Genomic DNA, 24,939 nt, shown 5'->3' on the forward strand with positions numbered 1-24,939 from the left:
TTATCAGGTGAACAGGGTGCAATCTAACCTATTCACCTTGTTGCAACTGCATTTTTAGTTCTAAGGCTAGGCACACTCCCCCCTCACAGAAGACCTGAATGAATGGGAATGCGTCACTGCTCTGCCTCCCTGTATGTTGTGAGGCCAAAGTTTGAACTTTTGCTCCCCTGGAGCCTGTGTTAGGCAGTTAGGTGTGGATGGTGCCAGATGTGTGTTTGAGGAGAGATTATTCTGTGTGGGAGTCCAGGCAGGTGTTAAGCAGCTGAAACCTACAGAGCCAATGAGCCAAGTTTATGCAAGTGAACTCAAGACAGAATAAATTGAACTCTAAATTAATCTCTACATGGTACTTAGTGTTTGTGTTGCAGAAGGACACTTTGCACCTTTTCAAAACTATTCAGTTCATTCAAATCATGATTGGTGGATTGCAGTGAACTGTACTGTAAAGCTCCTTAAGTGGTCATCAAGACTAGGAAAGAGATTTATAAAAATACAGACCCAATTATCTCTATCACTGCAAAATTAAGTGGCATCAATGGTTGAATTTGTTTATAATTATGTAAGGTCTCGCCTTTGATTTGGCACTATACAAATAAAACATTCTCAATCTATGAATATTAACAAAGTGCTTCACAAATCAAGAACACAAGTCAAAATACATAAAATAACATAAAACTAATTAAACACAGTCAAAAAAGAACAAATGAAAGGATACAAACACTAAAGGTGTGACAGAAAATTAAGCATGAGCCATCATTACAATAATTGTAGCAAGTATGTGAAATCAGGAAATGTGGCATGATAATTTAAGTACGTTTGAAGCTTTGATTTAAAGGAAGCTATACACCTGCTGTTGTAGGGTGTAACCGAGCCTCAGAACTCTTATTTCAGAAGCTCTGTCCCTCTAGTCTTTGGCTAAATGTCTAGATCAGTTAAAAGGCCCTTTGCAGAGGATCTCAAAGTGTGTGCAGTGATATATGGGGATAAAAGATTGCATTCACTTGAAAAAAAAAAATATATATATATATATATATAAATCTGATAAAAATCCTGTTTTTCGAACTATTTTTAATATATATATATTTTTTCAAGTGAATGCAATACGCTTGCGTACCGTATGATTATAAATGAAGATGAAGTTTAATTCACTATATCTTTTCTATATTTTTCTACTTTGACTCTTGCTTCTGTAATACTGTAAATCCCCCCGCTGTGGGATTAATACAGGATTATCTTGTCTTAAATTGTACAACACCCATGGCTTGAATGTTCCTGTATGTTACTGTTGATAACCCCATGTCAACGCTTTTTTTTTGTTCTGTTCCTCTTTTTAAATAAAAAAAATGAAATAACATAAATAGCCACGTGTGACCGCGCGCCAAAGGGGGGGGGGGGCGACTAGCGCGTGAGCGCGCACGCACAGTGTGGATCGCTGGTCGGGCTGCACGTTACGTGTCCACTCTCTGACAGACTGTGTGTGCCGACTCCCAGCCTAGACCGCTGCCCTGCCTCTGACTCTTGGGGGCAGGTGTGTGTGACACTGTGTGTGTGACAGCGTGTGGGTGTGTGATTCTCTGCAGCGTCTGGACAGGTTTCTTTTACCCGTTATTGGTTTTATACACAAACACCGCCATCATGTTGTGGACAGCGAGTCAAGCCTTACGGAGGTTCTCCACGTCGTCGGTGAGTATCGCTGCATGTGTCGCCCTTTCTGCAGGAGTGTTGTGTTGCATTGATACAAATATCGGTGGTGACACGGGGACTGGGACTCGGTGCGGGTCCATGAGGCTCACTTCAGCTCCTGGTCTCAACGAGTCGGCTGGGAGTGTAACGTGATGGAGTCCTGTGTGAGTGCCAGGGTGCCACGTTAGCCCCCCTCTGCCTGTACTGTACAAGCTGGGGAGGAGTTGCATCAGCAAGGCAGCTCCTCGCCGTGGACAGTCAGCGGCTTATCCTCCCACAGGACCTCAAACACAGCAGCAGCCGTCCCCGCTGTCGGGAGACAGGGATCCTGCAGGAGGCAGCTGCTCGGGATGCATGTCTTTGAATGCATCACGGAGCACGTTGCACAAGGTTGCACAGTAGACCGGAGACGGCGCCTCGTGCGCTTTGACAGCACCATTCATCTGAGGAGCTGAAACCTGAAACTTGCTTCCTTCACATGTGCTGCTGCACTCAAACGCATTTGAACCTGTCACTGTGGGTGAGCAGTGCCTTCCCTATCTCGTAGACTGGGAGGCAGGGCAGTTTTACTTCTAAAGCACGTCTAGGTTGCAAAAGGATCAAGTGAAACTAGAATAAAATGCAATGATGCTATGATCATGTAAAATAGCTTAGTTAAAGGCAGTCGTAAATAAAGTTTTCAAACTGGTTTTGAAAACTGCAGTGGATGGAGCATTCCCCAGACCATCAGGCCGTTGGTTCCAGTGCTTAATATATTGACTAAAAGCTGTTTCTCCATGTTTAGCCGTTGCCCTGGGTACCACTAGCAGACCACTCTTTAGAAATCTCAGATGTCTCCCAGGGATTACCATATGCCAATTGTGAGAATTGTCTGTATTTGGTAGCAGTTCCATTCTCAGATTTAAAAAAATGAGCAGTAAAACCTATTTTTAGTTTATATATATAGATATAGTTTGTCAGCTGATCTGTCAATTCAGTCTTTCTGAAAGCAGATACCAACAGTTTGCTGTGTGGCTGGTTTTCTCTGCCTTTAATCTTTGAAAATCACATGAAGAGTTAATAACTTTGAGTCGTGCACTGTTGGTCGGATTAAAGAGATCTGAAGATGTTACAATGGGAGAAAAATATGAAATAGTTTGCTGCTATTTGGGCAGTTCCAAGACCACCAATTGTCAGAGAAGGGGAACAGGGACAGAGAGGGGCTTTTCCACTGACCAGGTGTGGTCAGTTAGTGCAGGTCTGGGACTGGGAAATGCTGGTGGGTATAGGCCTGTGGATGTGCCATCACAGACTGCCTCCACCACCCGAAGACCAGACCTGGTACTTTTTAAAAACTGACAGTGTTCAGTCCAAGAGATCGTTTTGTGCAGTCTTTTAGGTGCCTTTGATACCGGTCCTCAGCTGCTCCTCCAGCACACTATTTAGCGAGGCACCAACACTACTGAACCCCTGTTTAAGGGTTCAGTCTCATCGTGGCAGCCAAGGCATTTCAAAGGCCCCACAAAATTTAACGCAGTCAATTATCTTTAGTATAATGTGCCTGTTTTTATCCATCTTTTCATTGTGTTTCCTCACCCCAATACTTCGTCAAAGTGTGTAACGATGTTAACTCTGATTAGCATGGCTAGCTTGACCGAATTTTCCATGTGTGTCCACATACATTCATGCTTCCAAATAAATGTTTGATGTTTTCTTACTCCAGTAACAGTCTATGTTGTGCCAGTTCCCACCGTTTAAAAAAGTAAGCATGGGAAGCAAAATATAGCGTTTACACGACTGCATTACGGGAGAAGAATGAAAACTTCACCTTTTTGCTAACCTGTTTTGGGATTTTTATGTTGTGATGAATTGGCCCATGCTCTTTCATCTGAGTTTCCCCACCAAAGTTCTCCTCTCAGTTTCCTTGGTCTTGGTCTCTGGGCTGGGTATTGGGGCGGAACAAGGCTTGAAAGCAGTAGTCTGCCCGGTGGAGGTTGGCTGCAGGGGTTTTATTGTAACATTCACCATCAGGTTGCTCAAAGAGCTATAGGAGACCATGGACAAGCTCTGCGCCAGACTATTACAGAAACATCATCAGGAAAGACCCCAACTGGGCCCCAAATGTTAGTCACACACACCAAGGTCTGATTGGCCCTTTGGTGGGCCTTGTGATCTAAAGGCTGAAACATGCGATGACACTAGGTCCACAACTGATGATATGTCTCCTGGTGGTTGCTAGGATCTGCTGGTGATCCCTGGTGATTGGCAACTTGTTATTAAGCTAGTATGGAAGACCTGTAGTTTACTCAAGCAAAGCTGAGGACTCAGCTCCTGGATTGTGAGCCCAGTGCCAGCAGTGGGCTCACAATTAACCTGCTCTGACTGAAGCAGCTCAAAAGATAAACGAGTACCGTGTTTCGGTTCTGTTTCACAGAAGGTTATTGAACTTGGAAAGAGACAGAAGCATGGATGTGATTACATTTGTATATTTCTATGTGTAGATAACCACCACTTTCTTAGCTTTACAGTAGCTGATACTTTCAAGAGACGTATTCATGTCATCTGAGATACTTATACTGGACCTTACTTTCCCCAGCAGGGGAACAACATGTTTTTCTTTAAATTTATAAATCATTTCTCATCACATTTAGGACTGAAGAATAAAGGATACTGTACTCCCTGGCAAAGAGGAAATGGATTACCCATTTATGAATACAAGTTTGGGAAAACCTCTATTGGTTTTGGTCTTGTATTTATATAGCGCTTTCCTAGTCTTGATGACCACTCAAAGCGCTTTACAGTACAGTTTTACATTCACCCATTCACATAGACATTCATACAGTGCATCTATTCGCAGCACTTTGTTATTCTATGAGGGGCCATTCAGGGTTGAGCATCTTGTCCATGGAGACTTCGGCATGCAGATTGGTCAGACTGGGCATTCACACTATGCTCCTCATATATGGAAAAGAAGATACATATTTTCCCTCAAGCAGTTGAAATCTCTTCTAAGCAACGTAATGAATGCACCTATTTCTCTTCATGTAATTTTCTTAAGTTTTTTTCTTGAGTCTATTTTAGCTAGATTGTTGATTCGTACATTTTCTAAAAAATGTTGTGTCCTGTTTTGGGTAGTATTCACAGGGAACCACTAAGGATAAGAGCTTTTCCTGCGGAAATATAGTTCTCTGTATAGAAGCACCCCATGTGAAGAAGCTTCAGTGCAGATGAGTAGGAACTGAGGTGTTTTTTTCTCTTGTTACAGCATTACTACCAGAATAAGCTCAAACTAGCTATAATTGGCCAGAGCCAGTTCGGCCAGGAGGTGTACAGCAACCTGAGGAAGCAGGGTCACAGAGTGGTGGGTGTCTTCACTGTGCCGGACAAGGATGGCAAGGCTGATCCCTTAGGTGAGTAAACTCTCATTACCTCTGTGATCACCGGTTGGTGCTTTGGTTTTCTCCCTCTTCTGTGCATCACTAGACTGCATGCACTTTTCTGTCTTCCTACTTCTTGATTTAGCTTTTTGTTGCTGATTGGCGATCTGGTCTCTGTTTGTTGGCATCTCACAGCCAGAACAAACCACTGTCTGAGTTCATCCATGAAACTGATTCTTTAAATCCTTCGAAATCCCTCTGATTAACTTACTAGGCAACCAAAGATGTTAGATAAACAGTGTTTGGAGTAACATTATTTCCAAATGAGTCAGATCATGGACTGTCTCTTATGAGAACATTTGGTAAAATGTGTATTTTTTTTCCAGACAAAATGTGTTCATAGTACAGAGTATTTGGTACCAAACAATCTTGGACAGATTTGTTGTCTGACATTTGATCATGTCGCTTCTGCTCAAAGTTAAACTCGGTATTCTCCAAACTGGTCACATAAATCAATGAAGCTCAGTCTTTCTATTTTTGAACCATGACCCTGAAGGTGATATTTAGGACAAGATGTTCCTTTAAAAAGAGCTTGTGTTGGTTGAACTAGTCGACAGCTCAGTTATTCCTATTTTCAGATGCAGACTACTTATGTTTAATCATCAATTGTGAGTTAGTTTTCTTTGTTTTGGAGGCTCTGCATAATTCCTGAAAATGTACATCAGAACATGTAGGTGAAATGGGCTTCAGTATTCTCCATATCTTTTATTTGAACTTTAAAACAAAAGAAAAAAACTTGGCACACAAATCAAATCTCTCAATTTGAATAGCCCTTCAAAAAATCTAGAAACCTCAGAGAGAGCCACATGCGAGGGCTCTGTCTCCCAGGACGTACAGAAATCAACAAAACAATAATATTTACAACATTAATGAGAGAAGACGATATCTAACATATTTTGAGACGTGTAACAATGTTTTAAGTATTTATACAATAGAAAATGTCTGAGTGATGAAGGGAGCAGCAAAGATCAAGGTTTTGCCAATAATGGTAAGTGAGTGCAATGTAGTTGAAATCATCCACGATCAGCTGCCACCACGATGCCGATCAACATGTAGACATATAATTGTTCTTTGTATTTCTTGTAATTAACATTAAATACATTAATGACTTATTATAATCATAAATCAAATAGAAACTCTTTAGATTGGCTTTAATATCCATATTAATACTCATTGGATATGAATACTCTATAATATTGCCTAAATCCTATTTCCTGGTCTGCTTATTAGTTTGTATTGGTGTTTGTCGTCTTCACTGTCTTCACTGATGATGTTGTCAACATCTGTTAAAATTGCTGAATTTAAATGAAAATTTTATTTAATGCTGATTGTCTTTACTTGATTACTTTAACACAAACATATTTTGAGAAAGAAAATGTTAATTCTTTCTTTGATTAAGTAGTCTCTTTTATAACCCTACACTGTATATGTTACAGATTTCCTTTTAGATATGGGCCCAATTAATTAGTTGATCATTGAATTAGTCTTTCAGTAGTTTTGTATAAAAGCCGTCAGACATGATGGAACTTGATCCTCTATCCTCATGCGGTTTCATCACAGGCCTGTTCTGAGGTAGATATGTGTTGACTTAAGAGGCCTATATTGTGTGTCAGCTGTGGGATAGTGGATTTTATCCTGCAGGGAGAGGCCCCATGTGGCCTGGAGACGCAGCTCTGAAGTGCAAAGTTGGGACTGCACACATTGGTATGATGCAATCTTTGCAAGAAGCATCATCAGCAGCTTTTCAATCTCCTGAGTGTGTAGGCAGCATTCATATTTCTCCTTTCCTTCCTATCTTCAACATATCCCTGATGTGTTCCCTTGATTTTCAATTTTGCATTTTAGCACTTTAACAACCAGGGGAGAATCTGTAATGTGAAAGTAAGGGCTGTAGTTTTTTGTTCTCTAGCATGCAGTGTATTTTTATTCAGTGAAGATGCACTGTAGATTTAAGTACACTATGCACTTCCATAGTTAACCAAATATCTGCTAACTAAAAAAAGTAAGTGAAGTCTATTGGAATGGTGTTGGTGTGGAAACAGAATCTAGCAGGACTCATCAGTCAAGTGTTAGATAAAGATCAAAACATCTGAGAAGTGTTATCGCCTGATCTGAAGTACCAGTTCCAACTGCACTCAGGGTTACCATGGTGATTTTAAAGGGTTATACTGAATTAGACATTTCACTAAAAACATTTCTTTTGTTGTTTGTCATTGGACACAAACTGAGTCAGTTGAGAGTTTATTCAGTGCATGTGTTAAGGTGGGTTGATGCTGGATTGGATCAGCCGGAGGGGACGCTTTAAACTCTAAGATGCTGTGATGATGATCATTAACACAGTTGCCTGTTTCGGCTTTAAAGTCAAGCACATACTTCTCTATCCAAGAACGCAGCTCTGACAGGAATGCACTTTTGATTGGTTTCATTTAATTTCCAATCTCTCCCTCCTCCCTGTTTTTGTCAGACCTAAACTGTTCTCTTCAAAACATGATTATATACTCTTCAAAAACCTGTCAGCATTAAGGTCAAATATGGTTGGTAAGGATTTTAGCTTAATACTTAATATCCCTTGGATAGAGGAAGTGAATTAAGTGAGAGATAATGATCCTGCAGCCTTCTTTATCAAATATCATCTCTCCTTTACTCTGATAGCGGTGGCGGCAGAAAAAGACGGGACGCCGGTGTTCAAGTTCCCGCGGTGGCGAGTCAAGGGGAAAGCCATCCCAGAGGTGGTGGAGGCCTACAAGGCGGTGGGCGCCGAGCTCAACGTCATGCCTTTCTGCTCCCAATTTATTCCCATGAATGTCATCGACAATCCCAAGCACGGCTCCATCATCTACCACCCCTCCATCCTGCCCCTGCACAGAGGAGCCTCGGCCATCAACTGGTGAGAGAAAGGGGAAGTGGCAGCTAGCAATGGGATCACTTTACGGTCATGCTGTTGCTAATATTAAACTGTTAACCTGCACCAGCTCTGCTTTCATTACTGTTTCAAAGGTAAATCTTGGGTTGGTGTTTTGACGAGGTTGGAAGAAGAGGGGAAGATGTAGAGATGACAGATAAACTGTCTAGTAATACCACAAATAAATGAAGAAATGTAGAAATAAACAAATACACGTATGAATACATCAATCGCTATTTTATAATGTTGGCGGTTTCAGTCCTCTGTTTAGGACAGGAGAAAAACCATTAATAAAAACTATGATGTGGAAATGTTATATTAGATTGTGAATAAAATAAAACATAGAAAATAAGAAACTGAAAAGCAAAGCCATGAAACACTACAAGTAAAAGGTTGATCAAACCGGTTTCCTCTAACTCTGGGTTTTTGCTGCCACAGTCTGGCTTGATCTGGTCTGACCCGTAATCTGTGGTGGATAACGTGGGCTTGTGTCAGCAGACCTTAGATCAATATTACTCAGTTTGTCAGTGCCATTAGTTAGTAGATGGGATTCTTCTTCACTGCAGTTCATCGTTTGCCATTATTGTGTAACTGTCACATGTGGCTGCTGATACGTTTATCCTGTTTTTTTTTTCCTTTGGTCAATGGCATCTATGAAGCTAAAGATAAAGGTAATTTGTATAGTTTAAGGTCCTGTTTGCTAGGTCAGACCAGAGGAGGAGGGTTCGCTGCAGTCTGTCTGGCAGGAGGTTTAAACCAGCTCTGTTTGACTTCCTTGTTAAGTCGGTTTTCTTATCAGCCCCTGGTGCTTGCGTCTGCTCTCCACCATTAATATCTCTCTGAAAAAAACAGCTTCCATTTGTTGGCGGCTGTGAATAGCTTTAACAATTTTTTTTTTGTTGAAAGGATCTGAAGCCCTGCCACCTCTCTAAGTGACCATTGACTCCCAGAGTAAACAAGGCTGTAAAGACATTACAGAGTTGGATGAGAAATTAAGAACACACCCTGTTAAACTGGCGAGAGAAAGCAGTTATCTTAAGACAGATTATAAGAGAACCAGTTAGGTTAACTCTGATAATATGATTTCCTACAATGGCTGGCCATGGGCTTTCACATAATTATGTGAAATGATCTAGTTACCTAATGAGCACCTATGGTAGGTGGCTTGTTTTTCTCACAGTCTATCAACAGGTAGATGTTTACCTCTTATCGCTTCCTTATCTGCTTCTGCTCCATTTGGTCAGGTTTATGGCCAAATCTACATCCATGTCTGCTCTAAAAATAGTATGTTATGGGTAAGCTCAAAGTGTGTGTGTGTGTGTGTGTGTGTGTGTGTGTGTGTGTGTGTGTGTGTGTGTGTGTGTGTGTGTGTGTGTGTGTGTGTGTGTGTGTGTGTGTGTGTGTGTGTGTGTGTGTGTGTGTGTGTGTGTGTGTGTGTGTGTGTGTGTGTGTGTGTGTGTGTGTGTCTGTAACCAGGACCCTCATACAAGGCGATAAGAAAGCTGGTTTCACTGTGTTCTGGGCCGACGATGGATTGGACACTGGACCTATCCTGCTGCAGGAGGAGTGTGCAGTCGAGCCAAATGACACCGTGGACACACTATACAACCGTTTCCTCTACCCAGATGGGATCAAGGCTATGGTAACCACCTGGAGTTTGATATTGGGTCAACATGTCCTTTTTATTATCTAAGAATTGTAATCGGGAGTTATATTTATGAAGAACAACTTTACTTCAAATCCATAAATCCATTAATCATCTGTGACCTGTTAAGATATCAGTCCATATTCTTTACCATTGTGGCCAGTTCCCAGACTTGGCCTATTCTGCTAAAATCTAAATCATATATTGTCATGAAGTCCACAGTTGGTGCTTCACAACCAGCTGTTGCACTGCTGACAGAGATGCCATTCTCTGCTCTAGGTGAAGTCGGTTCAGCTCATCGCTGATGGAAAGGCCCCTCGAGTTCCCCAGACAGAGGAAGGAGCCAGCTACGAAGGCATTCAGAAGAAGTCAAATTCCAAGGTGAGAAGTCTCATTCTACTGTATCATGATACGAATATGTTGTGGATCCTTATGTAAGCCTCGCATAGGCTACAGGCTAATTTGACTGTTAGCTGTTTTGTTTGGTAGCATGCACCACTGAGGCCAAACCCAAATTAACATAAATGGGCCTCCCTAACCCCGGAGCAGGTTCCACAGGAGAGAAGCGTGGTAGCTGAATGCTCTACCTCCCATTCTACTCTTATAGACTCTAGGAACCAAGTGAGCCTTTATTGAGTTAGCAGAGTGATCATTTAGGATAGTATGGTACTGTGAGCTGAACAATGGACTTTGTTATATTCACTAGTGCAGCGCCCATTCTAAAGATGGCTTTTTAGAGGTGCCTGTTCGCTTGGCCTGTGGTAATGCTGCAGAGCTACTTCAAAATTCGTCTTTGTCATTAGCAAGTCCTCCTCCAACAGTTCAAGTCAAATCAAATCAAAGTTGATTGTCACATGCACCACTTAGCATCATCAGAGCAGTGAAATTCTTATGACCTACGCAGTAGACGGGCAATACAAGATAAGAAAAGAAAATATAGATATTCCATATAACATAGTACAACCATTTAAATTTAAATGAAGGGCTAGCAGCAGTTTACAGGGTGAAGGAATGAGGAATATTAAATTAGATATTATGCATATATGTGTAGTAAGTAAGTAAGTAAGTGTAGAATGTACATGGTGATGGCGACTGTTTAGTGGGTCAGTGTTGCTGGTTCAGAAGCCTTACGGCCTGGGGGGAAAAGCAGTTTGAGATTCTGGTAGTCCGTGCTCGGATGCTCCGGTAACGTCTGCCAGATGGCAGCAGTGTTAGAATTCCATAGCCTGGGTGGCTGTTGTACTATATGATGTTCTGTGCTTTTCTCAGGCATCTTCCGTTGTAGATGCCTTGCACGGAAGGGAGATGGCAGCCGATGATACGTCTTCTCTGTCTTCACCACCCTCTGCAGGGCCTTACGCTCAGCAGCAGAGACAGGTTGTTATCTTGGCACCATGTAACGAAGCCCCCTACCCCATCTCTATAAGCGGTCTCATCGTTGTTAGATATGAGACCCAGGATGGTAATGTCGTCGACAAATTTAAGGATGATGTTGGTACTGTGTGTTGCCACACAGTCCTACGTGTACAGGGAGTACAGGAGGGGACTGAGTACGCAGCCCCTGAGGGGCCCAGGTACTCAGGATCAGTGAGGAGGAGGTGTGGTTTCCCATTCTCACCACCTGGGCTATGTACAATATACTGTTAGTTTTCATTAATTTATGTTGGACATTGTGTGCAGAGCTGGTATATGTGTAATGACTGATTTATCAGTTTGATATTGTGAAAGGAAAATAATCAAATTATCAGAATGACCTGGCGGCCACTTTCTTAAGAAGTTCGATCCAGTTTATGAACACTGCTATAGTTAACCCAAGAATGTAGAGGAGGACAAGTTCAACTTTGGGATGTTGAATTTTGAACATGGTGGTACAAGGTGGTATCCAAATCGCACCAAATTGGACAGTGAGCTTGCCGGGGCCACTAAGAATACGCATGTCAAGTGCAAGGCTGATACGATGAAAGAGCTAGTGATATATATGTTCCACATACAGACAGACTAACAGTTTGTGTAAATAGTAGGTAGAATTATAAAACCTGTTAACTCAGTAACTCTATTATACTGGAGATTGATTCTCTGTCTTTCGTGTTCATTTCATCAATGTCAGTAACAGCATTTGCCTTTATCTTGTCCCCCCTGATGTATTCCTGTAAATCTCACGTCTTTTCATTTTTTTTTTAATTTGTATATATTTTTTTCAAATAAGTGAAACAAATAAACAGCTGCCCAGGAGCACACCACTTTCATTCAGTCAGCAGCATGGTAATTTTCTGTTACCTCAACATGTTGCCCAGAGCCAAATATGTATCAAGTGAGCAAGTGACGGACGTTAATCTTACCAGTAGAGTGATTGCTGTGGTGCTGATCTCAGCTGCTCTCAGGTTTGTCACCTGTGTGTCCAAATGTTCTATTTTTATTCCACGTGTTATTCAGCTAGTGGCAGCCAGCTGTTGGGCTTCCCTCTCATTCCCAGAAATTAAGTTGAGCTGGTCTGAACATGTTAACATGTTGACTCTGTCTTCTTCGTGTCTCACAGGTCAACCTGGCCCAGCCAGCTGAGGCCATCCACAACTGGATCCGTGGACATGACAAAGTCCCTGGTGCCTGGACTCTCATTGGTGGTCAGGTGTGTTTCCCGGAACTCACAAGCAAACAAAAAAATAGGACACTAAGTGTCTATTGCATAGTTGAACTGACAGATTTACAGCTGACATTCAGCTCCTGGATCTACAGCACTCACCTTGCTTATAGTGTTCACAGTTTGAGTTATAAATTGTTCTGGCTTCTTTGCTTATCAACAAGTAATTTATAAATAAAATATCCATTATTTTAAGAGCTTAAAATAGACCCTAGAGCATATTATGTCTCTTAAGAAGTAATTCTAAGATAAAGTTAGTTTGGCATTCATTGACTGCACAATAATAAAAGCAAAGAAGTCTCAATGCATCCATATAATATATCTGACTGTGTTCTTCCTCAGTCTGTGACCCTGTATGGCTCGTCTATGTTAGGGGGGGCGGTACCAGCTGGTCAGCCCCTGGAGATCGATGGAGCATCTCAGCCTGGCCTGGTCACCAAGAACGGGCTTGTCCTACATGGAACTGATGGGAAAGCTGTGAGTATCTTGCCAGTGTGCCCCTGTCTCCTCTTTTCTTGTTGCTGCACTGTATCAACTCTGTGTTTGGACCTCAGCTCCTGGTAAGGAGCCTGCAGTTTGAAGATGGGAAGATGATCCATGCGTCCAAATACTTCTCTTCTGGAGACAGTGCCAGTGTGGAGCTGACTGATGATGAGAGGAAGATGGCAGAGGAGATCAAGGCAAGTAAAGCATGAGAATCTCTAACCTAGAGTTGGACTTTGACTGTAACATCTCTCTGTTTTAGTAACTAAAGCAGGTTTGGATACTGTGTAAAATGTATCTTTTAAACCGCAGAACATCTGGAAGGGTATCCTCAGCAACGTCTCAGCCATCGAGGACACCACAGACTTCTTCAAGTGTGGAGCTGCCTCAATGGATGTGGTCAGGTAAGAGAGGCAGAAATTACTGTGATTGGAAATAAATTATTAACCTGTTAATTTTAGAACAGATGACAACAAATCCCCGCACTGCACATAAAATTAAGTCATATATTTTAATGCAAGTCTAAAGTTTATATTTTCAAGTGTCAAGTGAACTGAAGTCTTATCTTTTTAACCCCATGTGTCTGAGTTCCTTTAAAAGCGCTACACAAATATAATGTATTATTATTATTATTATCATTATATATTTTTTTATAAAAACTGTCTAAAATCTTTGACAATTGTTGATTTTTGTGATTTGTATTCTATGGATTCCCTATCACCATGCTGTCTAAGTTAGAATAATCCTTGACATTTTAATTTGTTTTGCTTGAGGTTATTGGAGCTACAAGGCAGCCATTTCTTACTGTATGTCACCAGATATGATGGTTCAGTACATTCAGTACCATACATATCTGACTTTTGAAATCCAACCAAAGCCCATGATATTAGAGTGGAACCACAAAACCTCTACAATATCCTTGATATAATAATTATAATCATATTTTAATGTTTATTACTTATATTAAAATCTTGAATCAGAATTTTCCTTGAAAATACTGCAACAAGTAGCTGTGTGGCAGCCACAGAGCAGTATCTGACAGACAGTTGAGCTGCCAACACACAGCTAAATCATTCCAGTATTAACTAGAATCAGCGCCTTATAGTTGTGTCCAGCACATATCGACCAAATTATAGTCAGTTGATCCTTGAGTCCAAGTGACTATTTGTGCCGAATGTTTCAACTTCTTTTTAGGTCCACGTTTTTCTTGACTGATACTGAGTAGTTGAAACTATATTGAATTAACAAAACAGCTGAGGTTTCCAGGAGCTTAGAAAAAAGTTGCTTGGCTGTTGACAATCCATCCCTGACATCAAGGGATAATTGAGCTGAAATATGGAATTATTAAACTTAAAAACCCTCTAAGGACTTACTCTGTTGCTTCAAGCCTTGGTGAAGGTTGGTGTGTTTCTGTCCAGGCTGGTGGAGGAGGTGAAGCAGAAATGTTCTGGTGTGCAGCTGCAGAGCGAGGATGTGTACATGGCCTCTACCTTCCAGGACTTCATCCAGATGTTTGTCCGCAAGCTGAGAGGAGAGGACCAGGAGGAAGAACTGATTATCGACTATGTGAGTCTGAGCGCCACTTGTTGTTGTGGCAATATTCCCTGCCCATCACACATTCCCTCTCAGTCACTCATAATAATAATAATAAGAAGAAGAAGAATAACTGGTTGCCAATGTAGAGAGAATAAGAGGAAAGTAACCCAATCTCCTTTTATAGGAGTTTAGCTGATTGCAGTAATTGAGGTAGAGTTTCCTGGCTGCCAGTTATATTATAGTTATCTAAACAAGAAATGAAAGCATGTATGATGGCTTAAATAATGGAAGCAGGATAGGACTGGTCTATGTTACTGACTTGAATCTTGAAGTGTAGATTTGAATCAAATAATACACCAGATTCCTGACAGAAGACTTGATTGGGGTTGATTCTAAATGATTTTAATTATATATGCACATTGTCAGGAACTGATATGTATCTCACTTTTATCTGGATTGATCTGAAGGAAGTTAGAAGACGTACAAGCTTGGGGGGTTTTATTGGGATATATAAAGGAAAGAAGAATTGGAGCCCTGTTGAACCCCATAATGCTCAAGGGAGGGTATGAAATGTGCTCACCAAGAGAAACAAAACATTTGTTGTTAGACAATTAAGAGAGGTGCCAATAATACTTTAGATAACAATAATAAAGAGATCCTCTACATTGTAAGTGACACATACTCTATTTGTATTCTGTATTGTACCCAGGAAACTAAGGACGTGAACAACATGACAGTGAAGATGCCGCACCAGTGCTTTATCAACGGCAAGTTTGAAGATGCAGAAAACGGGAAGTCCTACAATACCATCAATCCTACGGACGGATCTGTGAGTGAGCTCAGTTCAAACAGGCAAACACACATCAAGATGCTTCTGAAGACCAGTCTGATGCACAAACGGACTATATGTGACCATCATGTCCTTCACCCAGGTGATCTGTAAAGTGTCTTACGCCTCAGTGGGGGATGTGGATCGGGCAGTGGTGGCAGCGAAAGAAGCATTTGAAAAGGGACCTTGGGGCAGGATGAACCCCAGAGATAGAGGAATGATGCTTTACAAGTAAGTAGCTCCACCTAGAGGACAATAGTGAGACTAAGACTCTCAAGAACTCCGTGCCATCAATTATTTAAAAAAAAGACTGGAACTGTTTTGTGGTGTATCATTAGGTCACAAATGAATTTTACATAAAAAAAATACAATATTACATGTGTAATGGAGGTTTTCAAATTAGGGAGTAAGATAAATGGTGAATGGTCTGTATTCATATAGTGTGTTTCTAGTCTTGATGACCACTCAAAGCACTTTACAGTCCAGTTTATTGCCATTAACACACAAATTCATACATTGCATGTATGGGCAGCACTTTTCCTATGGGGTTCAGTATCTTGTCCAAAATACTGGGCGAGAAGAATGTATAGTTGATGGCAATAGTTACTGTAGTTCAGCTGCTTATGGAGGCACCTAAGGAGCTTTAGCTTCTTCTTCTCTGAAATGTAACAGCGTCAGATATAAATTCACAGAAATCAAAAAAAAATGTTTACCTCAAAGCTTCCTGCATCCAGCTTGGTGCCAAATTTCACCAGGTGTAAAGTCTGGTGGGATCCTCATGTTTTTAAGTTTCCTTCAGTATCCCAGTGTTTATTGTCTGTACATCCATGCCCAGCAAACAGCAGCTGATAATAGACGTTTAACCTACTCAAGTTGCAGTTCACAGTGTAACATTACATCTTTAAATCCCCTTCACAACCTGTGGCCTCTGACCTCCTCCCCCAAGGCTTGCAGACTTGATGGAGGAACACCAGGAGGAGCTGGCCACCATCGAGTCCATCGACTCAGGGGCTGTGTACACACTGGCCCTCAAGACCCATGTCGGCATGTCCATACAGACCTTCCGCTACTTTGCCGGCTGGTGCGACAAGATCCAGGTTGGTTAACATTTAACCGTTTTTTTTCGCGTTTGCACAATGTGAAAGTATTACATTCATCAATGGTGAGATACAGAGACTCTTGTTCATTTCAGGGCAAGACGATCCCCATCAACCAGGCCAGGCCCAACCGCAATCTGACCTTCACCAAGAAAGAACCTCTTGGGTAAACCCACCTATCTATAAATCGGTATTCATTTGTTTATATGCAGGAAGTTGTACTGAAAACAGAACTGTCTGTGTTTCTTCTCTGACAGTGTGTGTGCCATTGTCATCCCATGGAACTACCCTCTGATGATGTTGGCGTGGAAGAGTGCAGCCTGCCTCGCAGCTGGAAACACACTCGTGCTTAAACCGGCACAGGTGAGTACACCATATAAACACACAACATAAATACCCCCACACACATATAAAACACAGTGCAGAAGACATATATGCATAAGGAGGCAAAGGGTCACTATGGAATTAATAAATTTAATGAATGTCACGTACGACTTTCCTCCTCATCTTGTGTCTAGTTTAATACCGAGGGTTTTTATAACTTCTATTATTTTCAGGTCACTCCACTGACAGCACTGAAGTTTGCTGAGCTGTCAGTTAAAGCTGGAATTCCTAAAGGAGTCATCAACATTTTGCCAGGCTCAGGTAGAACAAATGCATTACCATTTGTTTTTTTTGTCCTTGATGTCATTTGGTCAAAGAAACATTAGAGATGTTAGGTTAGGTTGGGTTAAGATGTAGGGTTAATGTGACTGATCCCACTCTAGATGAGATGCTTCTTCACAGAAAAGGAGGAAATTCTACATACAGGGTAGACGTCTGTAATGACTGCTGTCAGTAAAGAAAAGATTTCCCTTCATCTTCATCAGTCAGTTGGGCACAAAGAGTTAAAACCGTCACTGTGTTGACCTTTATGTCTGGAAGGGAATAACCTTAACTTAACTTCTAAACGCACAATATAAAGAATAATAAGTTCCATGTGCAGATCAAACAAACATTGAACATCTCAGTAACATGTACTGTGAGTGTATCTACAGCCTCATGTATCTGACTCCTCTGAGACAAAGAGCTCCATTGTTTCCACAAAACTGTTAAAAACGCATCAGTGACTTTCACTGTTGCACTTGGTGACATGTTCCTTCATCACCATGAGCACACACTCAGTCTCGCTTCCCCATAGACCACAACACCAAATATGGATACATTTTCCGCTGAAAATAGTCCCCCATTAAACCCATGATTCTCCCCAGTTCCTAAAGCTGCTTTCAGACATAATCTGAACTCTAGATAATCTTCTGACATTCTACGAAGGGGCTGTATGTGTGAATGCAAATGTCCAAGTAAGAGGCTCTGGACTTCCTCTGGATTTTACTCTATCAGTGCCCTTGTACAAAACAGAGAATGTCAGAATTAATCCATGTAAGAAAACAGCAGGAGATACTCTTCAGAATTTTGGGCATGTTGGGTATGTTAATCTCGTTCCTAACACGAGATAGAGGCAAAAATTCTAAGAATATATATTCTTTTGAGGTTATGTAAAGATAACATCTTCTGTAGGAGACAGTGGGCTCAGAACTGATAGTTTCTGACTGAGTCGGGAAGCAATGAGAGACAGTTTGGTTGATGTCACCTTTCTGTGACATTCATATGTTGACTGTATAAACATGCATCATAGGTTGGTAGAAACAGAAGAAGTGCTTTCATACTTCTGACCCATCTTCCTAATACATCCCTCCTAATCCCCTGCTTTCGTCCAGGTGGCATGGTGGGACAGCGTCTGTCCGATCACCCAGACATCCGCAAGCTGGGCTTCACCGGCTCCACACCTATTGGCAAACAGATCATGAAGAGGTACAACCTAACTAACTTTTTGCTTTATGAGCTGAGGTGAATGTTCCATGATTCTTCATTCTCTCTCTCTCTCTCTCTCTCTGTGATCCCTTGCTGCAGCTGTGCTCTAAGTAATCTGAAGAAGGTTTCACTGGAGCTGGGAGGGAAGTCGCCGCTCATCATCTTCAGTGACTGTGACATGGACAAGGCTGTTCGCATGGTGAGAGAGCTCTGCTGTCCAAGAGATGTATCCATACTAACTTGCGCATTTTGTTACTAAAGGCCACTTTACAGAGTTACAAAAAACAAGGACAGTAAGTAATAGTAGAAGTGCCTGCTGGGATAATAAATAAACCAGTGGTTAAAGCCTTTGTAAACAGGTGGGATTTGAGGAGTTTTTTAGAAGTGTACTCTTCAGAGATGGGGCATTACAGATCTCTGCTTGGACAGAGTTCCAGTGGTTGGGGTCGCCACAATGCTTTCTGTCATGCACTGAATTCCTTTGTATTTTCTACAGAGGAGGTCTATTTACGAACGCAAATGTTCAAGTGAGAGCCTCCGGAGTTCGTGCTAGATGCTCCCCCTAGAACCACAGTCAGTGAGTGGGGGGATTGATGACGCTTCTAATACGCGACAGACACTAAGATATCAGATATAAAGAATATCTCCGGATGACAAAGATGTCAATAACATTTGTTGTGATACGAGCTGCTACCTGTGTCGAAAATCATGTCTCAATCATGATTGAATACGTTTCATTCTCCCTTTGTCCGCTTTCACCTGAATCCTGCAGTGGATTTGTTGTTGTTGTGAACGCGTCTGAGCAGAGAATCTCCTGCTATGTTGTTCATGTGTGAAATGCCAACTGCGGAGAAATTCTAGACCAAATTCATGTCTGACAACGGCGTTAAGGGCAAATGTGAATAAACAAAGTTTTCAATCTGTTTGTGTGTGTGTGTTTCCTCAGGGAATGAGCTCTGTGTATTTCAACAAAGGTGAGAACTGCATTGCCGCTGGACGTCTGTTTGTGGAGGAGTCCATACACGATGAGTACATCAGCCGAGTGGTGAGTGAGAAACCAGCTCCTCTGGGAATGATGTAGCACACACACTCCAAAACTTGCAGATACATTTACCAGTAGTACTTTACTTGTCTATTCAACATCGCGTGGGAGTCGGGTACAGTGCCAAAGGAGTGGCAAACCGGGGTGGTGGTTCCCCTGTTCAAAACGGGGGACCAGAGAGTGTGTGCCAATTACCGGGGCATCACACTTCTCAGCCTCCCTGGTAAAGTCTACTCCAAGGTGCTGGAAAGGAGGGTTCGGCCGATCGTCGAACCTCAGATTGAAGAGGAACAATGCGGTTTTCGCCCCGGACGTGGAACTACGGACCAGCTCTTCACTCTCGCAAGGATCCTGGAGGGGGCCTGGGAGTATGCCCATCCGGTCTACATGTGTTTTGTGGATCTGGAGAAGGCTTATGACCGGGTCCCCCGGGAGAAACTGTGGGAGGTGCTGCAGGAGTATGGGGTAAGGGGGTCTATCCTCAGGGCCATCCAATCCCTGTACTCCCAAAGCGAGAGCTGTGTTCGCGTCCTCGGCAGCCAGTCAGTTTCGTTCTCAGTGGATGCTGGTCTCCGCCAGGGCTGCGCCTTGTCACCAATCCTGTTTGTGATATACATGGACAGGATATCGAGGCGTAGTCGTGGTGGGGAGGGGTTGCAGTTCGGTGGTCTGAGGATCTCGTCACTGCTTTTTGCAGATGACGTGGTCCTCATTGGATCATCGGCCTGTGACCTTCAGCACTCACTGGATCAGCTGGCGGCCGAGTGTGAAGCGGCTGGGATGAGGATCAGCACCGCTAAATCTGAGGCCATGACTCTTAGCAGGAAACCGATGGATTGCTTACTCCGGGTAGGAAATGAGTCCTTAGCCCAAGTGAAGGAGTTCAAGTACCTTGGGGTCTTGTTCGCGAGTGAGGGTACTATGGAGCGTGAGATTGGCCGGAGAATCGGAGCAGCGGGGGCGGTATTGCGTTCGCTTTACCGCACCGTTGTAACGAAAAGAGAGCTGAGCCGCAAGGCAAAGCTCTCGATCTACCAGTCGATCTTCGTTCCTATCCTCACCTATGGTCATGAGGGCTGGGTGATGACCGAAAGGACGAGATCACGGGTACAAGCGGCCGAGTTAGTTTTCTCAGAAGGGTGGCTGGCGTCTCCCTTAGGGATAGGGTGAGAAGCTCAGCCATCCTTTAGGAACTCGGATTAGAGCCGCTGCTCCTTTACTTAGAAAGGAGTCAGCTGAGGTGGTTCGGGCATCTGGTAAGGATGCCCACTGGGCGCCTTCCTTGGGAGGTGTTTCAGGCACGTCCAGTGGGGAGGAGACCTCGGGGAAGACCCAGGACTAGGTGGAGAGATTATATCTCAACACTGGCCTGGGAACGCCTCGGGATCCCCCCGTCAGAGTTGGTCAATGTGGCCCGGGAAAGGGTAGTCTGGGGCCCCCTGCTTGAGCTGCTCCCCCCGCAACCCGACCCCGGATAAGCGGATGAAAATGAGATGAGATGAGACTTTACTTGTGTCAGTTTGAGCTGAAGAAACAATGCTAGTTGTTACTCTTCCCTCGAAGGTGGCGGAGATCAAGAAGATGAAGATTGGAGACCCTCTGGATCGCTCTACAGACCACGGCCCACAGAATCACAAGGCCCACCTGGACAAGCTGCTGGAGTACTGCGACATTGGAGTGAAGGAGGGGGCCACGCTGGTGTACGGAGGCAGACAGGTGGACAGACCAGGTGGGACGAATACAGAACCTCTGGGAGTGTCCAAAATCACTCACTTATCACTATATGGTGGTGTCTGAATGTTGAGTGAAATGTTTTCATTCCCTATATACTACACTCATTGTTTCAAATCAAAATCAAATCAAAGTTTATTGTCACATGCACCAATGACAGCGTCATCGGAGCAGGGAAATTCTTATGACATGGCAGGCAAACATCTACGCAGTAGGCGACTTTACAAAATGAAAAAAAAAAATAACATACTATGTAACATAACATATAACGTAACATTGTAAAATATAACACAGTCAAGTGAATATTAAATTAAGTAATATGAATATATGTATAACATAACGTAGTCAAATTCAAGTCAAAGTTAAATGAAGCAGCAGTTTACAGGGTGAAGGAGTGGGGAATATTAAATAAGATAAGTTTATGTGAAGTAAGTGTATTTGTATGATTCGGGGAGCAGAATGTCCATGGTGACTGTTCAGAGTATAGAAAGAAAAAAAAAACATGCTATCTCACATAACATATAACATCACATCGTAACATATAACGTAGTCAAGTGAAGCAGTAGTTTACAGGGTGAAGGAGTGGGTAATATTACATTAAATTAAATAATATGAATATAGGTATTACATAGGCAGACAAAAGTCCAAATGAAGCAGCAGTTTACAGGGTGAAAGAAGTGGGGAATATTAAATATTGAATCATGGAAAGTAGAGTTTTTCTGATAGCTGCTGCGTCCCTGTCTTGGGGTGTGAGAAACAGAGAAGCTACTCTGGTTCCCCTTCCGATGTTCTGTAGTATAAGTCAATCATTTATATACATATTTTCCCCTCAGGTTTTTTCATGGAGCCCACATTGTTCACTGACGTGGAGGACCACATGTTCATGGCCAAAGAGGAGTCCTTTGGCCCCGTCATGGTGGTGTCCAAATTCAAAGATGGGTAAGTCAAGAACAGAGCATCTTGCTGTGGCGCTGTTGTACAATTTCGCTCGCCCACTGCATTCTCTGTCCTCTTTGTCCAAATCACAGCGACGTGGATGGCGTGCTGCAGAGAGCCAACGACACGGAGTATGGCCTGGCATCCGGCGTGTTCACCCGTGACATCAACAAGGCCATGTACGTGAGCGAGCGGCTGGACGCTGGAACAGTATTCGTCAACACCTACAACAAGACCGATGTGGCTTCACCTTTTGGAGGCTTCAAGCAGTCCGGTTTCGGCAAAGACCTCGGTAAGACACGGGGGTTGGGTCGTCTGCTGGTTCTGCTGTCCACTGCTCTTTGAAACTATGTGAAGCCTGATTCATTCAACTAGTCAACTCTGACTGATAAATGTTTGTGCTCTGTCTTGTCCACAGGAGAAGACGCTCTCTTGGAATACCTCAAGACCAAAGCAATAACTGTGGAGTATTAAGCTTCTCCCAGAGAACTCTGACTCACATCTGTGGAGGAAGGGACTCACTGGTCTGCTTCACTTAGACATCCAGCGTCATTCAGTATTGCTTCTGGACATTATGTGTGCGTGTGTGTTTGAGGGTGTGCTGTGCGAGTGAAAGGAGTGCATGGACAGTTTGGACAATGTGCCTGTCTGTCCTAAGCTGTCTTTGGGAAATTCACATTACGGATGATGGACATGCCAGGATATATCCACATAAGAACCCTAAAAGCCTGAGCTGGACGCTGTGTCACAGAGCTGAGGAGCCTCTGATTATACCGCCAACTTTTAGTGTGTTTCATTTCAAAACACACTCACACATGTCCACCTGAAATCTATTTTCAAACACTAGCAACAGCTCTTTATAGAATTTGAAAAATCTCTCATTTTACGCTTTGGAGTACCTTTGTAACTCCTTTGAAACAAACATGGATCATGATCATGACGTATCTGACCATGAATGTCGTCATGCTCACACAGGACTTCAGTGGCAAACTACTTAACCATAGAAAAATAAACCAAATAGGAACTCAGAAGTGAAGTTTCTATCATAAAACTACCAGTGCTTTGGACAGAAAAGGTCCTCCGCAGTGGGAAGGCAAGGCTCAAGCTAAAGCTGAATCCATGATTCACCAATGTTGACTGTTAAAAGAAAATCATCTTGGCTCCGAGTTGACTTATTAGCTTTTTGTTTTCAAAGCTTTGAACTCATAATTAATCATCAGTTAATTGTTAAATGTGACCAAGCGTTTGTTAAAGAGCCAGTAAGTGGACTTTGAGCTAGGAGTAAATTCAAAACCAGGTTGAACTACAGTTTCTACACCTGTGATCACATAACAACCCCGACATGCTGGAGAACCTTTCACGTTTTTTGGATCTTCTACTCCTACTATATCTGTAACAAGATTCTTATCAGTTTTTTAAAGATATATATGTAAAATAGATCTCCCTAACTTCCCATATTTTTAATGTGGTAATTTGACTGAGGCCCAGAAATCACTAAATCTGTCTCACTCTGGTTACTTTTAATCATTAGGCCATGTTTGTATAGATTAGTCAATTGCATGTGTGACCTCCAGGATGCTAGCATATCACAACGACAGTCGAACTACTAAAAACATGTGCCCGTCCGTCTCTCTCCCTCTGTGTGATGGACTATATACAGATATTTTCTGATTTTGTTATCGTCCTCACATGCAAAAGACTTGTTGCACTTATAGCAACAAGCATCGACAACTCCAATGAAGTATAACAATGCTTTGTAAAGGTGCAATCTCTCTATGTTAATGTTGCACAGTACTGCAGTGTATGGGAGACAGTCTACCCTCTGGATTGAGAGTAACGCATCATCGAAAAATATCTTCTCCCATAACGCGTATAATATATATGCAGCAATGACGAATAGGAAATATGTTTTAATTAATTTTCCAGTTTATAAGCTGATCAAATTGGAGCTAACTGGTCCTTTAGAATTTAGCAGTGGGACCCGTTTAACACCTTGGTTCAGTTAGGCTAACCCTCTACTCTGCTTCCCTGTAGTGAGGGTCAGGTCTTTAAAGTGACAAATAACCATTTCCAAAGCGAATATAATCTAACACTTACACACTATGAATGATGTAAGTGATTTTTGGCATTGTGATATGACTCACTGAACAAAGTCTTAATGAGTTTAAACTGACTTCAGAAGAGAAGCTATTTTTTAGACTGATTTGCTACCCTGTTGTTATGTTTGCCCACAGTTTAGTTTACCTTTTAAGTGAGGACTTCTCCAAAGTTCTGTTATAGGTAATCTTTATTTCTTGTCTCAACTTTGCTCCCAGGGGTATTTGGATCTGCAAATGTAATTTCCATTGCAAAAATGCATGTACAGACAAATCTGTATGGTGTTAAAACACTGACTTGTCCTTACATTAAGCTCCTGTCAGATGTTTTGCACTTAATCTCTGCCACTTGTTTACACCGTGTCCTTGCAGCTGTCAATTTCCACATCCTTAACTTTCCACATTAATTTCTTCCATTTGTCAAATTTGATGTTTTGTAAATATTTTTTAACAAGCAAAAAGGAAAAATAAATATCAGATATATTTTTGACATTGTATTTGTCAGACAGAGGAACACTATATGTTTTAACACTAAATTATATTCACTAAAGACCTAGATGTTTCTATGCATCTCAATTTGAAGTTTTCTCTTTGTCATATTTTGTTCGTGAAGGCAGCAAGGGCAACAGGAGCAAGTGTTTTCTTTCTCTCTCTTATCCCTAATAAATAGTCCACTTTCAGCCGGTGATGACACACAATGTTAAATAAAGGTCAATTTGAATTTTCTGTGTGATGTTGCTGTTAAATGAAAAATATACTAACATTCTATAATGACACTGCTCTTTCCAGAACTGCTTTATTAACTCAGTATTTGCTGTTATGAGAGATCCTTGTTTACAGTGTGTTGTGGGAAAACATGTACATGTATACTGGTAATGCTATTGTAGCATTATGAGAGAACTTGATATGCACATGTCAAAGGGAGCACCAGCTCATATTGGAGCCAATTGACACAATTGATCTGTCTCATCTCAAGCTGTGGCTGGATATGTTCTCATATTCAAAGACAGTATACTGACTACTTTCTACTAACAGGGATAACTGCGATGACACT

At 42.1% G+C, this 24,939-nt stretch overlaps 1 protein-coding gene across 2 annotated transcripts; it reads left to right on the plus strand.

The window, feature by feature from the left end:
- The first annotated feature begins 1,465 nt into the window (after positions 1 to 1,465).
- On the plus strand, positions 1,466 to 24,611 carry aldh1l2 (aldehyde dehydrogenase 1 family, member L2). 2 transcript variants are annotated; one of them, XM_062382399.1, is made up of 23 exons: positions 1,466 to 1,683; positions 4,928 to 5,072; positions 7,752 to 7,986; positions 9,478 to 9,643; positions 9,926 to 10,027; positions 12,183 to 12,272; positions 12,627 to 12,761; positions 12,839 to 12,964; positions 13,080 to 13,171; positions 14,186 to 14,333; positions 15,013 to 15,132; positions 15,236 to 15,363; positions 16,079 to 16,229; positions 16,325 to 16,395; positions 16,487 to 16,592; positions 16,787 to 16,874; positions 17,987 to 18,080; positions 18,180 to 18,279; positions 19,027 to 19,125; positions 20,686 to 20,851; positions 21,687 to 21,792; positions 21,882 to 22,081; positions 22,208 to 24,611. In XM_062382399.1, the coding sequence occupies exons 1-23, from the start codon at positions 1,636 to 1,638 to the stop codon at positions 22,261 to 22,263; spliced, it is 2,772 nt and encodes a 923-aa protein (XP_062238383.1). In that variant the 5' UTR covers positions 1,466 to 1,635; the 3' UTR covers positions 22,264 to 24,611. The 2 variants fall into 2 exon arrangements, with proteins under 2 accessions (XP_062238383.1, XP_062238385.1); XM_062382401.1 differs by lacking the exons at positions 1,466 to 1,683; positions 4,928 to 5,072; positions 7,752 to 7,986 and adding an exon at positions 8,567 to 8,672.
- The last annotated feature ends 328 nt before the right edge of the window (positions 24,612 to 24,939 follow it).

This window comes from Platichthys flesus, chromosome 23 (genome assembly GCF_949316205.1).
Source record: "Platichthys flesus chromosome 23, fPlaFle2.1, whole genome shotgun sequence".
NCBI lineage: Eukaryota > Metazoa > Chordata > Actinopteri > Pleuronectiformes > Pleuronectidae > Platichthys > Platichthys flesus.